Source organism: Eleginops maclovinus, chromosome 3 (genome assembly GCF_036324505.1).
Source record: "Eleginops maclovinus isolate JMC-PN-2008 ecotype Puerto Natales chromosome 3, JC_Emac_rtc_rv5, whole genome shotgun sequence".
Classification (NCBI taxonomy): domain Eukaryota; kingdom Metazoa; phylum Chordata; class Actinopteri; order Perciformes; family Eleginopidae; genus Eleginops; species Eleginops maclovinus.
Genome location: NC_086351.1, coordinates 4,696,153 through 4,712,340, shown reverse-complemented (window position 1 = coordinate 4,712,340; position 16,188 = coordinate 4,696,153). Strand labels below are relative to the sequence as shown.

At 40.7% G+C, this 16,188-nt stretch overlaps 4 protein-coding genes across 4 annotated transcripts in view; 3 read left to right on the top strand and 1 right to left on the bottom strand.

Annotated features, from left to right (window-relative positions):
- LOC134861681 (transmembrane protease serine 9-like) overlaps positions 1 to 9,724 on the bottom strand; it is a 31,690-nt gene extending 21,966 nt beyond the window's left edge. The window contains exons 1-7 of the mRNA XM_063879088.1: positions 9,653 to 9,724; positions 9,233 to 9,383; positions 8,854 to 9,104; positions 8,615 to 8,751; positions 8,414 to 8,515; positions 8,256 to 8,291; positions 5,877 to 5,979 (exon numbers count right to left, since the gene is read on the bottom strand). Coding sequence (XP_063735158.1) covers positions 5,877 to 5,979; positions 8,256 to 8,291; positions 8,414 to 8,515; positions 8,615 to 8,751; positions 8,854 to 9,104; positions 9,233 to 9,383; positions 9,653 to 9,692 — 820 coding nt within the window. The 5' untranslated portion in view covers positions 9,693 to 9,724. The remainder of the gene's footprint in view (positions 1 to 5,876; positions 5,980 to 8,255; positions 8,292 to 8,413; positions 8,516 to 8,614; positions 8,752 to 8,853; positions 9,105 to 9,232; positions 9,384 to 9,652) is intronic.
- On the top strand, positions 1,512 to 3,096 carry LOC134862063 (trypsin-1-like). Its single transcript, XM_063879744.1, has 6 exons — positions 1,512 to 1,565; positions 1,835 to 1,985; positions 2,114 to 2,364; positions 2,467 to 2,603; positions 2,703 to 2,804; positions 2,927 to 3,096. Exons 1-6 carry the CDS (start codon positions 1,526 to 1,528, stop codon positions 2,972 to 2,974), a joined length of 729 nt encoding a protein of 242 aa, XP_063735814.1. The 5' UTR covers positions 1,512 to 1,525; the 3' UTR covers positions 2,975 to 3,096.
- LOC134862064 (trypsin-1-like) lies at positions 5,153 to 6,688 on the top strand. Its single transcript, XM_063879745.1, has 6 exons — positions 5,153 to 5,201; positions 5,452 to 5,602; positions 5,731 to 5,981; positions 6,084 to 6,220; positions 6,320 to 6,421; positions 6,544 to 6,688. The coding sequence occupies exons 1-6, from the start codon at positions 5,162 to 5,164 to the stop codon at positions 6,589 to 6,591; spliced, it is 729 nt and encodes a 242-aa protein (XP_063735815.1). The 5' UTR covers positions 5,153 to 5,161; the 3' UTR covers positions 6,592 to 6,688.
- A 2,963-nt stretch (positions 9,725 to 12,687) lies between the features above and the next one.
- On the top strand, positions 12,688 to 14,321 carry LOC134862062 (trypsin-1-like). Its single transcript, XM_063879743.1, has 6 exons — positions 12,688 to 12,741; positions 13,011 to 13,161; positions 13,290 to 13,540; positions 13,643 to 13,779; positions 13,877 to 13,978; positions 14,101 to 14,321. Exons 1-6 carry the CDS (start codon positions 12,702 to 12,704, stop codon positions 14,146 to 14,148), a joined length of 729 nt encoding a protein of 242 aa, XP_063735813.1. The 5' UTR covers positions 12,688 to 12,701; the 3' UTR covers positions 14,149 to 14,321.
- Positions 14,322 to 16,188: the final 1,867 nt, after the last annotated feature.

Sequence of the window (16,188 nt, the reverse complement as noted above, 5' to 3'; positions counted from 1 at the left end):
ATGGTTATGCTATAACATATAGATAGATGAACTCAGATGATTGCTAACAAGCATCAGGGAGGATTTCTGTGAAATGGCAAGAGGGGTGGGAAGGGGGAGGGACGGGCTGGCGTGGGAAAGGGACTCCCTATCTTTTTCCTTTTGGTATTATTGTCTACATAATTTTGGTGATAAACCAAATTTAGGTTGGAGTGCAAAGTTCAGCTATGACTCATGAATTCAGCAATAACCAATACAAACAATAAAGTTATTATTTGTCTACCAGAGTATATTTTTGGATTCATGAAATTCTGTAATGGACTGTTCTGCATAAAAATAAGGATTTATTTTTCTTATTTTAAGGGAATTGTTCTGGTAATACTATACTTCCTTTACAGAGGTGGAATTTAAAAATGCAGAACCTTTACTGTACACAGAGAGCTGCTGTCTCACTACACTGTTTCCCATAAAATATTTTGCACCTCTTCTAATGAAATGATTGTGACAACGTGATTTAATCTCGATAGATAAAGTGTTTATCTTCTCAAAACTTTATTGATTATCTTTTCCAAACATGTCACAGTCAAAATAAATCACAATTTATAAGAGGAATGTGTTTAAAACACACAATTACTCCAACTTCAGTGTATTTATTGAACATATGAGAAAAAAGGCTAGAATATTTTTTCAAGGGAGCCCCACACATCATATCTGAATGTACAGTTAAAGTAACAGATGCTGAGAAACCCACGGCTGTGAGATACAGTTTCCATATATCTAACTATAGAGGGGAGCTGTGTACCTACTGTGCAATCTGACCACACAAACCCAAGCCAACTCTAAGGTGGTTTCCAACCAGTTAGTTATTTTTCAGCAAAATTAAAGAACTCAAACCCCATATACAGTCCTGCTTAATAGCAGTAAATCATATTCTAGAGCTCGATCTTTTATGTTGCATCCAAACCATAATTCTACTGAGGAATTCCAGATGATAGATGAACAAAAAGGATTCAAAAACTGAACTTCTTTTCAGATTATTTCATATGAAAACATCCATTTCTCTGTCACAAAGCCACTCCTAACATCAGGAAAACAATGAAATGGGCTGCCTGTGAGTTTTAAATCTTATGTCATGGGTAGCCAATAGGAAAGGTGTACTAATAATGGAGTCGTTTGATATTAACGTCATTAGATTATGTTTTTGAAACAGTATTGTTTTTTTGTTCTGCATTTTACACAAGATCCTATAATAACGATTTTGACGTGTGTCATAAATTAATAGATAATACAAATAAATAAATAATACCAGGACACAGTATTATCCATACTCTCCCTTTTGCTTTTCCAAGTTTTGCTGACAAGAAAAAACAAAGAACAGTGTTTTTTCAGTAATTCTTGAAATGAATAACCTAACTAACATCCTGCAGCAGGGATTGGCTCCTCGCTGACCAATCAGGAGGGCCGGACAGCAGGGCAGCTCTCCTGACTGAGTATATAAACCCGGGCTGCAGGTGAAGGCTATCATCGACAGCATCCCACAGCAATCATGATTTCTCTGGTCTTCGTTCTGCTCATCGGAGCTGCCTGTGAGTGTAAAGATCTGATCCAGCTGACTGTCTTCCTTTCTGCCGACAGTCTGTGGGCCTTTATCCCAGAACTTAGTGCAGAATAACCAGAGCATGTGCCTGAAGCCAAGGTTTCAAATAAGAGAACAGCTGATTGATTTCTTACTAGCCTCAGTACTCAAATTTATAATGCACACTTTAGGGTTCCCAAAAAGTACATTTTTGTTTCAAAGAGTTTATAAAATAGTAGAATCAAACAACTAGCCTGATGCTGATGTCTGTTTTCTCAGTTGCTGAGGAGGATGACAAGATCGTCGGAGGGAAGGAGTGCACTCCCTACTCCATGCCCCATCAGGTGTCTCTGAACTCTGGCTACCACTTCTGTGGAGGCTCCCTGGTCAACGAGAACTGGGTGGTGTCTGCTGCTCACTGCTACAAGTCGTAAGCACATTCCTCATGTTTTCCAGGGCCATAGGAGGGATTTACTAACCCGAGGGGTAGGCACACAATATGTGATGATAATGTTCCTGTGTTCTGTCACTAATCCACTGTTTTCCATTTGCTTTCAGCCGTGTGGAGGTTCAGCTCGGAGAGCACAACCTCAGAGTCAGGGAGGGAAACGAGCAGTACATCAGCTCCTCCCGTGTCATCCGTCACCCCAACTACAGCTCCTACAACATCAACAATGACATTATGCTGATCAAGCTGAGCAAGCCCGCCACCCTCAACCAGTACGTGCAGGCTGTGGCTCTGCCCAGCAGCTGTGCCCCCGCTGGCACCATGTGCACCGTCTCCGGCTGGGGAAACACCATGAGCTCCTGTAAGAAACACCTGTATTTTAACAGCTGGAGTCTCACTATGTTTTGGTGTCATCTGTGTTATTCTAACCCTTTTTCTACCCACTTTGTTTGATACATTACAGCCGCTGACAGCAACAAGCTGCAGTGCCTGAACATCCCCATCCTGTCTGACAGGGACTGTAAGAACTCTTACCCCGGTCAGATCACTGACGCTATGTTCTGCGCTGGATACCTGGAGGGAGGCAAGGACTCCTGCCAGGTGTGTAACAAAACAACTCTCTCCTTTTCCTAAACCAATGCGTCTTAGTTGTAAATACAGAATATTGGTACATTTCTTCACATGTGAATTCTCTCTCAGGGAGACTCTGGTGGACCCGTCGTGTGCAACGGTGAGCTGCAGGGTGTTGTGTCCTGGGGCTACGGATGTGCTCAGAAGGACAACCCCGGTGTCTACGCCAAGGTAAACCCAAACTATCTCTACCATAGAAGACCTGAAACTTATATTTCACAATGAGCAGCCCCAGTGAAAATGCATCATATTTGCTAGTTTCCTAACAAACCTCTGTGTGTCTCCATTCACAGGTCTGCCTCTTCAACAACTGGCTGGAGAACACCATGGCCAGCTATTAAGTCTGATCCTGTGACCTCCATCTTACTCTGCTGCCTTTCTTCCATCATTCTAACTCCACTGTTGTTGAGTTTTGAGTAATGTGCAATCTGAGTCATTAAAGTCCTCCATCTTGACTTTTAAATCGTGTTTCCCCTCAGTTTGTTGTTTGTGTTTGTATACATCATATCTTCTTTACAATACTTTAAAATGACTTAAGAAGATTTGCTTACTGGGATTTTTGGGATACAGTAAAAACAAGGCAATAACTTAAACACAAATAAACATCCAAAGTGTTAAATAACAAACTTTGCACTAGAAACAAAATCTTTTGCATGTAAACATTTTGAATTGATTTTTAATCAACACCAATACATCTTTATCCAATGTACCTTATTAAGAGGGCTGTATCTTTAAAGAAACTGGCTCAGGGACACCATGGTGAGCTCAAAGCTATCCAAACAAGAAAGTACATTCAATTTGCACAACATAATTTTGTACGATCATTTGTACTCAGCAATCTGCCAATCAAATTATTTCTTCATACATTATGTTAAGTAATCTCTAAGAATGAATCCATAGCCAGGGTGTGAAACACACGGCACAGGGGCCAATACCAGACCACCAACTGGTCCAATCCATCCCACTGGATGACTGGGATTTATATTTATCAATTCTGGGTTGGGCTTTCCTTACCAGAGTGGCAAGGTACCGTTTATAAGATATAACAGATCTAACATGCTTAAGAACGTGCAAGAAAACTGAAAAAATTGCCCAATTTTTATCGACAGTGATGGAAGATGAATCGAAAGATGCATAGACAGAAAACGCTGGACAGTGTTTGGTCCAGTAGCCTGTACTTAAGCATGTGACATCTGTTATATCTTAACGACAGTACCTGACACTCTTGTTATGGAAAGCCCGACCCAGCATTGAAAAATATTAAATCCAGAACATTTAATTTAAGAATTAGAAATAATGACTTATAGCCTTTTTTCAAAGTCCTCCAGTGGGATGGATTGGACAAGTGGGTGGTCTGGTATTGGCGCCTGTGCTGTTTGTTTCACACCCTGGTTATGGGATTCGTTTTTAGAGATTATCTCACATAATGTATGAACAAATCCGTTGCTGTATGTGATTTGATTGGCAGATTGCTGAGTACAAATCATGGTACAAAATGTGTTGTCTGTATGAATGTACTTCCTTGTTTGGATAGCTTTGAGCTCACCATGGTGTCCCTGAGCAAGTGTTTAAAAGATACAGACCTAATGATAAAGGTACATTGGACAAAGATGTATTGCTGTTGATTAAAAACAACAACAATTAAACTCTAACTTTTACATGCAAAAGATTGTGTAGCACATTTTGTCCCTAGTTTGTTATTTTAACATTCTGGATGTTTAAGTTATTGATTTGTTTTGACTGTATCCCAAAAATCCCAGTACGCAAACCTTTTAACAAATCATTTTAAAGGATTGTGGCGAAGATAAGATGTATACAAACACAAACAGCAAACTGCCAAAAATACAAGTTAGTTATTTTTCAGCAAAATCAAAGAAGTGACAGAAACACTCGTAGGGAGAAATGCTTCTGAAACAGGCTTGCATTTACTGTATACTGTATATAAAGATGACCTGGACCAAGTGATTCACAATCAAACTCCATACACAGAACTGCTGAGTAGCAATAAATCAGATTCTAGAGCTCGATCATTTATTTTGCATCCTAACCATAATTCTACTAAGAAATGTGAGATGATAAATAAAGTGGATTAAAAAAAACTGAACTTTTTTTCAGATTATTTCACAGTAAACCCTCAACTTCTCTGTCACATGCTGGTCCAAAAAAACCCACTCCTAACATCAAGAAAACAATGAAATGGGCTGCCTGTGAGTTTACAATCTTATGTCACAGGTGGCCAATAGGAAAGGTGTACTAATAATGTAGTCGTTTGATCTTTTATATCAACGTCATTAGATTATGTTTTTGGAACAGTATTGTTTTTATGTTCTGCATTTTACACAAGAAAACAAAGAACAGTGTTTTTTCAGTAATTCTTGAAATGAATCACCTAGGTTCAAAATCTTGCAGCAGGGGTTGGCTCCTTGCTGACCAATCAGGAGGGCCGGAAAGCAGGGCAGCTCTCCTGACTGAGTATATAAACCCGGGCTGCAGGTGAAGGCTATCATCGACAGGATCCCACAGCAATCATGATTTCTCTGGTCTTTGTTCTGCTCATCGGAGCTGCCTGTGAGTGTGAGGCTTTTATCCAGCTGACTGTCTTCCTTTCTACTGACAGTCTGTGGGCCTTTATCCCAGAACTTAGCGCAGAATAACCAGAGCATGTGCCTGAAGCCAAGGTTTTTAATTAGAGAACAGCTGATTGATATTTTTTGATAGCCACATTAATAACGCACACTTTTGCCAAAAGTACATTGTGCAAGAGTAAATTAAAACGTAGCATCAACAACTAACCTGATGCTGATGTGTGTTTTCTCAGTTGCTGAGGAGGACGACAAGATCGTCGGAGGGAAGGAGTGCACTCCCTACTCCATGCCCCATCAGGTGTCTCTGAACTCTGGCTACCACTTCTGTGGAGGCTCCCTGGTCAACGAGAACTGGGTGGTGTCTGCTGCTCACTGCTACAAGTCGTAAGCACATTCCTCATGTTTTCCAGGTCCATAGGAGGGATTTACTAACCCGAGGGGTAGGCACACAATATCTGATGATAATGTTCCTGTGTTCTGTCACTAATCCACTGTTTTCCATTTGCTTTTAGCCGTTTGGAAGTTCAGCTTGGAGAGCACAACCTCAGAGTCTACGAGGGAAACGAGCAGTACATCCGCTCCTCCCGTGTCATCCAGCACCCCAACTACAGCTCCTACAACATCAACAATGACATTATGCTGATCAAGCTGAGCAAACCCGCCACCCTCAACCAGTACGTGCAGGCTGTGGCTCTGCCCAGCAGCTGTGCCCCCGCTGGCACCATGTGCACCGTCTCCGGCTGGGGAAACACCATGAGCTCCTGTAAGAAACACCTGCATTTTAACAGCTGGAGTCACACTATGTTTTGTTTTCATCGGTGTTATTCTAACCCTTTTTCTACCCACTTTGTTTGATACATTACAGCCGCTGACAGCAACAAGCTGCAGTGCCTGAACATCCCCATCCTGTCTGACAGGGACTGTAAGAACTCTTACCCCGGTCAGATCACTGACGCTATGTTCTGCGCTGGATACCTGGAGGGAGGCAAGGACTCCTGCCAGGTGTGTAACAAAACAACTCTCTCCTTTTCCTATACCAATGCATCTTAGTTGTAAATACAGAATATTGGTACATTTCTTCACATGTGAATTCTCTCTCAGGGAGACTCTGGTGGACCCGTCGTGTGCAACGGTGAGCTGCAGGGTGTTGTGTCCTGGGGCTACGGATGTGCTCAGAAGGACAACCCCGGTGTCTACGCCAAGGTAAACCCAAACTATCTCTACCATAGAAGACATGAAACTTGTATTTCACAATGAGCAGCCCCAGGGAAAATGCATCACATTTGCTAGTTTCCTAACAAACATCTTTGTGTCTCCATTCACAGGTCTGCCTCTTCAACAACTGGCTGGAGAACACAATGGCCAGCTATTAAGTCTGATCTGCGACCTCCATCTTACTCTGCTGCCTTTCTTCCATCATTCTAACTCCACTGTTGTTGATTGTTGAATAATGTATAATCTGAGTCATTAAAGTCCTACACCTTGACTTTTAAATCATGTCTGTATACATATTGTCTTCTTTATAATACTTTAAAATGACTTAAGAAGTTTTGCTTACTGGGATTTTTGGGATACAGTAAAAACAAGGCAATAACTTAAACATAAATAAACATCCAAAGTGTTTCCATTAGAAACCAAATCTTTTGCCTGTAAAAGTTAGAGTTTAACTGTTTTGTTTTTTAATCAACACCAATACATCTATATCTACTGCATAGGCGCCGATACCGTGGGTGCTTCGGGGCCCGAGCACCCACGGAGATTGCCGAGCACCCACGGAGATTTAACCGCACACACGGAGATTGTCGAGGGTCGGGCTTTAAACTTTTTAGAGCACCCACCGGCAGAAACATAAATCGGCGCCTATGATCTACTGTACCTTTATCAATAGGGCTGTATCTTTAAAAAAAAAAGAAACTGGCTCAGGGACACCATGGTGAGCTCAAAGCTATCCAAACAAGAAAGTACATTCATAAAGACAACGCAATTTTATACCATCATTTGCACTCAGCAATCTGCCAATCAAACCATATACAGCAACGGATTTCTTTATACATTATGTGAAATAATATAGCAATGAATCCCATAGCCAGGTGGAAACACACGGCACAGGGGCCAATACCAGACCACCAACTGGTCCAACTTTGAAAAAAGGCTTAAATTGGAAAGAAGTCATTAAGTAAATAAAATGTTCTCAAATTTATATTTTTCAATGCTGGGTCAGGCTTTCCATAACAACAGGTATTGTGCATAAGATATAACAGATCTAACATGCTTAAGTACAAACAGGAAAACTGAAAAAAAATGTATCGACAGTGATGGAAGATGAATCGAAAGATGCATAGACAGAAAACGCTGGACAGTGTTTGGTCCAGTAGCCTGTACTTAAGCATGTGCCATCTGTTATATCTTAACGACAGTACCTGACACTCTTGTTATGGAAAGCCCGACCCAGCATTGAAAAATATTAAATCCAGAACATTTCATTTAAGAATTAGAATGAATGACTTATAGCCTTTTTTCAAATTCATCCAGTGGGATGGATTGATCCAGTTGGTGGTCTGGTATTGGCCCCTGTGCCGTGTGTTTCACACCCTGGCTATGGGATTCATTCTTAGAGATTATTTAACATTACTTAACATTAACATTTAACAATGCATAACTAATAATTTCCTTTATATGGTTTGATTGTCAGATTGCTGAGTACAAATGATGGTACAAAATTAGGCTGTGGTGTTTGAATGTACTTCCTTGTTTGGATAGCTTTGAGTTCACCATGGTACATTGGACAAAGATGTATTGGTGTTGATTAAAATCAGTTAGCAAATCTTCTTAAGTCATTTTAAAGTATTGTAAAGAAGATATGATGAATACAAACACAAACAACAAACTGAGGGGAAACACGATTTAAAAGTCAAGATGGAGGACTTTAATGACTCAGATTGCACATTACTCAAAACTCAACAACAGTGGAGTTAGAATGATGGAAGAAAGGCAGCAGAGTAAGATGGAGGTCGCAGGATCAGACTTAATAGCTGGCCATGGTGTTCTCCAGCCAGTTGTTGAAGAGGCAGACCTGTGAATGGAGACACAAAGAGGTTTGTTAGGACACTAGCAAATATGATGCATTTTCACTGGGGCTGCTCATTGTGAAATACAAGTTTCATGTCTTCTATGGTAGAGATAGTTTGGGTTTACCTTGGCGTAGACACCGGGGTTGTCCTTCTGAGCACATCCGTAGCCCCAGGACACAACACCCTGCAGCTCACCGTTGCACACGACGGGTCCACCAGAGTCTCCCTGAGAGAGAATTCACATGTGAAGAAATGTACCAATATTCTGTATTTGCAACTAAGATGCATTGGTATAGGAAAAGGAGAGAGTTGTTTTGTTACACACCTGGCAGGAGTCCTTGCCTCCCTCCAGGTATCCAGCGCAGAACATAGCGTCAGTGATCTGACCGGGGTATGAGTTCTTACAGTCCCTGTCAGACAGGATGGGGATGTTCAGGCACTGCAGCTTGTTGCTGTCAGCGGCTGTAATGTATCAAACAAAGTGGGTAGAAAAAGGGTTAGAATAACACAGATGAAAACAAAACATAGTGTGACTCCAGCTGTTAAAATGCAGGTGTTTCTTACAGGAGCTCATGGTGTTTCCCCAGCCAGAGACGGTGCACATGGTGCCAGCGGGGGCACAGCTGCTGGGCAGAGCCACAGCCTGCACGTACTGGTTGAGGGTGGCGGGCTTGCTCAGCTTGATCAGCATAATGTCATTGTTGATGTTGTAGGAGCTGTAGTTGGGGTGACGGATGACACGGGAGGAGCTGATGTACTGCTCGTTTCCCTCCCTGACTCTGAGGTTGTGCTCTCCGAGCTGAACCTCCACACGGCTGAAAGCGAATGGAAAACAGTGGATTAGTGACAGAACACAGGAACATTATCATCAGATATTGTGTGCCTACCCCTCGGGTTAGTAAATCCCTCCTATGGACCTGGAAAACATGAGGAATGTGCTTACGACTTGTAGCAGTGAGCAGCAGACACCACCCAGTTCTCGTTGACCAGGGAGCCTCCACAGAAGTGGTAGCCAGAGTTCAGAGACACCTGATGGGGCATGGAGTAGGGAGTGCACTCCTTCCCTCCGACGATCTTGTCATCCTCCTCAGCAACTGAGAAAACACACATCAGCATCAGGTTAGTTGTTTGATTCTACTATTTTATAAACTCTTTGAAACAAAAATGTACTTTTTGGGAACCCTAAAGTGTGCATTATAAATTTGAGTACTGAGGGTGGTTAGAAATCAATCAGCTGTTCTCTAATATAAGACTTTGGCTTCAGGCACATGCTCTGGTTATTCTGCACTAAGTTCTGGGATAAAGGCCCACAGACTGTCAGCAGAAAGGAAGACAGTCAGCTGGATAAAAGCTTCACACTCACAGGCAGCTCCGATGAGCAGAACGAAGACCAGAGAAATCATGATTGCTGTGGGATGCTGTCGATGATAGCCTTCACCTGCAGCCCGGGTTTATATACTCAGTCAGGAGAGCTGCCCTGCTCTCCTGATTGGTCAGTGAGGAGCCAATCCCTGCTGCAGGATGTTAGTTAGGTGATTCATTTCCAGAATGACTGAAAAAACACTTTCATTGTAGAAGGAAGGACGGCTTTCTTGTCAGCAACATTTCTAAAAGTGTAAAAGGGAGAGTATGGATTATATTGTGTCCTTTTTAATTAATTACTTCATGACACTACAAGTTAAAAATATATATTATATATATATAGTAAAAAAGCAAGTGACTTCATTATTATAAACCTTTTCTAACGTCCCCACATGACATATGTTTAACACTCATAACCCAACTAATTGTTTTATTCATGAGTGACTTTTATCTCGACTATCATGATGAGCGTGAAGGGTTTAATATGAAACCATCAGAGAAAAAGTTCAGTTTTTAATCCTTTTTATTTATCTATCATCTGGAGTTTCTCAGTGGAATTATGGTTTGGATGCAAATAAGTGATCTAGCTCTAGAATATGGTTCATTGCTAATAATCAGTATATGGAGTTTGATTTAGCACCACTTTGCTTTATATAAGAACATCACATATTTAAGGTTTGGAAGCTTTGTTCACAATGAGGGATTCTTACATTATTTCTGATCCATACCTCTTAGAGCTGGCTTGTGTTTCTCTGGTCAGATTTTCATAGGTACACAGCTCTCCTCTATAAACAAAGATATAACTGAGGTAATTGTTTTTGGAATCAAGAATAGAAACCAGCGCTGAGCTTCAGTCTACTACGCTCAAAACAAGAGAAAAAAACTGAAAATGCAGGAGTAATCATGGACTGAATCTCGATAGTCACATTTAAAGAATATCTAAATCAGCCTACTATCACCTTGAGAATTCTAGGATTAAAGGACCAATGTCACAACAAGATCTGGAAAAACTTGTCCATGCATTTATCTCCAACAGACTGGACTACTGAAACAGGATCTGCACAGCTCTCATTATGACATCTATGAGAAAGCTGCAGCTGATTCAGAACGCTGCTGCTCGAGTCCTCACTAAGAGAGTGGATCACATCGGTCCGGTTCGGAGGTCTTTACTCTGGCCTGTCAAAGAATTGATTTCAAAATAATGCTGCTGGTTTATAAAGCATTGAAAGGGTTTAGGGCCAAAACACATTTCTGATCTGCTGCTATATTATGAACCATCCAGATCCCTCAGGGCTTCTGGGACGGGTCTGCGGGTCTGAATTGAAAGGTGCTATATAAATAAACTTGCCTTGCCTTATAAAAGTGAGACCATCAGTGGTTAAAATAAAAGTATGTCTGGGTTTTCTTCTTCATTTGGGCGCTTTGTATGCCCATCGTGAACACATTTCTTTCATTAGGCATCTCTAGAATAATGGTTTTAGGTTTCGTCTTTTAGTTGTTTGCCTTGCCTCTGATTTCAAGTAATTAGTCATGTAGTGATGGTACTAGTCTGTGCAGTTTACATTAATCAACTCTAAGTATGCATAGAATACAAGATATTACAGCTTCTTGTTGCAAAATGCGTTCTACCAGTGGTGGATCTGAGGTACATTTACTTAAGTAAAAAATGTCACTTTTTATACTTTTACTCCACTATAGTGTAAAGAAAACGAAAGACGTGTTGTGTTACTTTTTTGTTACACACAGACTGAATTACTACTTATAATGCATTATAATAGATTCAAGGTAATGTATACCCACAATGAAAGGTTTTTTGGATGATAAACCAAATTCAGGTTGGAGTTCTTTCAACCCATGATTCATATGAAGTCTAATAAGAATACACTTATTATTTGTCTCACAAGAGTATATTTTGGATTTATACAACAACTCTGCAACGGGCAAATTATGTTCTATGTTTCTTATTTTAAGTAAATTATTCTGGTAACACTTTCCTTCTTTTACTCAGGTAGAATTTAAAACTCTAAATAGAGAAAAGGCTTCTTCAAGCACGGCTTTTTAACAATGTATAGAACATTTGAAAAAAAGACTGTCGCATCATATCTGAATGTAGTTTTTAAGTAACAGATGCTGAGAAACCCACAGCTGTGAGATACAGTGTCCATACATCTAAATATAGAGGGGAGCTGTGTACCTATGCAATCAGCCCAGAAACACAAGCCAGCTCTAAGAGGTATGGATCAGAAATAATGTAAGAATCCCTGATTGTGAACAAAGCTTCCAAACCTTAAATATTTGATGTTCTTATATAAAGCAAAGTGGTGCTAAATCAAACTCCATATACTGATTAATAGCAATGAACCATATTCTACAGCTAGATCACTTATTTGCATCCAAACCATAATTCCACTGAGAAACTCCAGATGATAGATAAATAAAAAGGATTAAAAACTGAACTTTTTCTCTGATGGTTTCATATTAAACCCTTCCCGCTCATCATGATAGTCGAGACAAAAGCCACTCATGAATAAAACAATTAGTTGGGTTATGAGTGTTAAACATATGTCATGGGGGGACGTTAGAAAAGGTTTATGATAATGAAGTCACTTTTTATAATAACGCCATTAGATTATATTTGTTGTAGCATTGTCCTTTTGTTCTACATTTTCGAGCCTTAGTCTTCTCCTAAAAACCCAAAACAAAACCAGGTTAAAACTATTAGATTGTGCAGATACTAAAGATAATAAAAACATATATTTCTAACTTGTAGAGTGATGAAGTAATACATTAATTAAAAAGGACACAATATAATCCACACTCTCCCTTTACACTTTTAGAAATGTTGCTGACAAGAAAGCCGCACTTCCTTCTACAATGAAAAGTGTTCTTTCAGTAATTCTGGAAATGAATCACCTAACTAAAATCCTGCAGCAGGGATTGGCTCCTCACTGACCAATCAGGAGGGCCGGACAGCAGGGCAGCTCTCCTGACTGGGTATATAAACCCGGGCTGCAGGTGAAGGCTATCATCGACAGCATCCCACAGCAATCATGATTTCTCTGGTCTTCGTTCTGCTCATCGGAGCTGCCTGTGAGTGTGAAGCTTTTATCCAGCTGACTGTCTTCCTTTCTGCTGACAGTCTGTGGGCCTTTATCCCAGAACTTAGTGCAGAATAACCAGAGCATGTGCCTGAAGCCAAAGTCTTATATTAGAGAACAGCTGATTGATTTCTAACCACCCTCAGTACTCAAATTTATAATGCACACTTTAGGGTTCCCAAAAAGTACATTTTGGTTTCAAAGAGTTTATAAAATAGTAGAATCAAACAACCAACCTGATGCTGATGTGTGTTTTCTCAGTTGCTGAGGAGGATGACAAGATCGTCGGAGGGAAGGAGTGCACTCCCTACTCCATGCCCCATCAGGTGTCTCTGAACTCTGGCTACCACTTCTGTGGAGGCTCCCTGGTCAACGAGAACTGGGTGGTGTCTGCTGCTCACTGCTACAAGTCGTAAGCACATTCCTCATGTTTTCCAGGTCCATAGGAGGGATTTACTAACCCGAGGGGTAGGCACACAATATCTGATGATAATGTTCCTGTGTTCTGTCACTAATCCACTGTTTTCCATTTGTTTTCAGCCGTGTGGAGGTTCAGCTCGGAGAGCACAACCTCAGAGTCAGGGAGGGAAACGAGCAGTACATCAGCTCCTCCCGTGTCATCCGTCACCCCAACTACAGCTCCTACAACATCAACAATGACATTATGCTGATCAAGCTGAGCAAGCCCGCCACCCTCAACCAGTACGTGCAGGCTGTGGCTCTGCCCAGCAGCTGTGCCCCCGCTGGCACCATGTGCACCGTCTCCGGCTGGGGAAACACCATGAGCTCCTGTAAGAAACACCTGTATTTTAACAGCTGGAGTCTCACTATGTTTTGTTTTCATCTGTGTTATTCTAACCCTTTTTCTACCCACTTTGTTTGATACATTACAGCCGCTGACAGCAACAAGCTGCAGTGCCTGAACATCCCCATCCTGTCTGACAGGGACTGTAAGAACTCTTACCCCGGTCAGATCACTGACGCTATGTTCTGCGCTGGATACCTGGAGGGAGGCAAGGACTCCTGCCAGGTGTGTAACAAAACAACTCTCTCCTTTTCCTATACCAATGCATCTTAGTATAAAACAGAACATTTGGGAATTTCTTCACATGTGAATTCTCTCTCAGGGAGACTCTGGTGGACCCGTCGTGTGCAACGGTGAGCTGCAGGGTGTTGTGTCCTGGGGCTACGGATGTGCTCAGAAGGACAACCCCGGTGTCTACGCCAAGGTAAACCCAAACTATCTCTACCATAGAAGACATGAAACTTGTATTTCACAATGAGCAGCCCCAGTGAAAATGCATCATATTTGCTAGTTTCCTAACAAACATCTTTGTGTCTCCATTCACAGGTCTGCCTCTTCAACAACTGGCTGGAGAACACCATGGCCAGCTATTAAGTCTGATCCTGCGACCTCCATCTTACTCTGCTGCCTTTCTTCCATCATTCTAACTCCACTGTTGTTGCTGAGTTTTGAATAATTGCAGTCATTTTTCCATCTGAGTCAATAAAGTCCATCATTCAACTTGTAAATCACGTTTGAAATTAATTTGAAAAGGAGCTGTCCATCAGACCGGGCCCACAGGCTGGGAACCACTGGTTTAGAGTATAATACATTCCATTGACACCAATACATAATCTAGTGAAGCATAGTCCGAGATTTGATGAAGAGCATTGATCATATGTCACATAAAATCAATTAAAAAGTTTGCCCTGTCAGATATCTGACTTGTAGAACTTAGGAAACATGGCCGTTCTTGTATATTTATGGTTAACACTTGTCAAGTACAATCAATTTATCAATTCAAATCACCTTCCTGTTTGGCTTTCCTTAATAAACTGTATTTTATTGGTAATTTCCTGTCCTGGGTTATATTAATAACCATCTATTTCTCTTATTATCTGAACACATTTTTGTAATTTCAATGTTCTCTAATTCATTGTTCAATAGAGCGCCACAGGGATGACGTATTTTTGTAGGCCGACCCGAAAGAAAGCTGCGCATGGGTTCCTTCGACAAAAAAGCAATTTGGTTTCTCCATAGGCTTTTGGGATAATGTAAAGAATAAGACCTGTGGGAAACGAACCTGTTTGATAAATGCACGGTTTTGCTCTACCCTACTTTTATCATTTTCAAATCATAAATCTAACCTCACTGCTGATGTATTTAATGTCGTGGAACAAAACGTGATCCGTCTCTTAAATGTGTGTCAACCACAGACCTTATTTCGAGCCATTTTCCAAAATCCTATTGAGAAAGCCCACTGACTCTGAGACGAGGGAACCGGAAGTTGTAAGACTCACTTCCGGGTTTTAGGACTTGTTCCTGCGGCTCTCTATTAGACAATCGTTGAATGATGTGACACACGATACATGGAAATGTAATCACTCAATTTAGAGAAAGAGAAATCATTTATAGATATTTGGAAAACACGTGTTCTGTACTGCTTTTAACTTTGCTCATGAACTCTGTTTTAATAGCAAAAGCCTCACCAGGGACAGGGGTTGCAAATTAGCTTCGGCTCGAAACTTGTATGCATGACATCTGTTTTTTATTTCATATGAAATAATGTTTAATGCATTTGTCCCTGATCAATAAACGTCTAAATAAATAAATATATAGGGGCGATTTATTTGCGATAGCTCTACACTCATGGAGTCAATCTGTGAGAGAAGCGGCAGCTGGGAGGAAAGGTCAGGACGCTGATTACAACCTTTATACTATGATTGCAACCTGTGCAAAACATAATGTACACACAGCAGACCCGTGCAGCCAAGACCAAACAAAAAAATAATACACACATTTTCAAAAAGCATTGTTGTGACAGAACTGAGAAAAAAAAACCGTAAACACAAGTTTCATTAAAACCATAAAGTCCTGCTGGTTTTTACATTTTGGAGCAATTGTTCAAAATTCCTGACATTTACGCTTAATAGAGAACTGCTTCAATAATAATAATAACATTGTTTTACTGAACAAAGACTGGGTTTATACAAACTCAATTTAGTTATTAAATATGGTATCCTCTGGTTCAAAGTATAGTCATTTTATTTTGTATTCTCTGGGTAGCTACATATCTCGCTCTTCTAGTGTTTATATCTATAAACATTATTTATAAAATCCAAAATATACAATTCTGGCATACACCTGTCAGTGCAAAGGTGTTGCTGCCATTTGCCCATAGAAGAAACACTGTTGTGGAGAAGCAAAACAAAATCATTTATATTCTATGAATATAATGTGAGTTTGTGCCAAACATCATTATGATTTGCTGACCAAGGTTGTCCTCTCATGCACGCTTGTAGACCACAAGACTATCTGCAGGTATATCTGGACTTGCAGTGTTTTAGTTTTGCATTTTCACACAGTGCCCTACTTATATATAATATAACTAAAAAAAACATTAGGGATTTAAAATGAGAGGTGACAGTAAAAGGC

What these genes read in the sequence shown, in the direction of transcription:
- LOC134862063 (XM_063879744.1), top strand. Translation starts at nt 1,526, where the DNA reads ATGATTTCTCTGGTCTTCGTTCTGCTCATCGGAGCTGCCT. An exon ending in TCTGCTCATCGGAGCTGCCT is followed by an intron (nt 1,566 to 1,834) that starts GTGAGTGTAAAG and finishes CTGTTTTCTCAG; the next exon opens with TTGCTGAGGAGGATGACAAG. An exon ending in GGGAAACACCATGAGCTCCT is followed by an intron (nt 2,365 to 2,466) that starts GTAAGAAACACC and finishes GATACATTACAG; the next exon opens with CCGCTGACAGCAACAAGCTG.
- LOC134862064 (XM_063879745.1), top strand. Translation starts at nt 5,162, where the DNA reads ATGATTTCTCTGGTCTTTGTTCTGCTCATCGGAGCTGCCT. An exon ending in GCTGCTCACTGCTACAAGTC is followed by an intron (nt 5,603 to 5,730) that starts GTAAGCACATTC and finishes ATTTGCTTTTAG; the next exon opens with CCGTTTGGAAGTTCAGCTTG. An exon ending in GGGAAACACCATGAGCTCCT is followed by an intron (nt 5,982 to 6,083) that starts GTAAGAAACACC and finishes GATACATTACAG; the next exon opens with CCGCTGACAGCAACAAGCTG.
- LOC134862062 (XM_063879743.1), top strand. Translation starts at nt 12,702, where the DNA reads ATGATTTCTCTGGTCTTCGTTCTGCTCATCGGAGCTGCCT. An exon ending in GAGGCAAGGACTCCTGCCAG is followed by an intron (nt 13,780 to 13,876) that starts GTGTGTAACAAA and finishes ATTCTCTCTCAG; the next exon opens with GGAGACTCTGGTGGACCCGT. An exon ending in ACCCCGGTGTCTACGCCAAG is followed by an intron (nt 13,979 to 14,100) that starts GTAAACCCAAAC and finishes CTCCATTCACAG; the next exon opens with GTCTGCCTCTTCAACAACTG.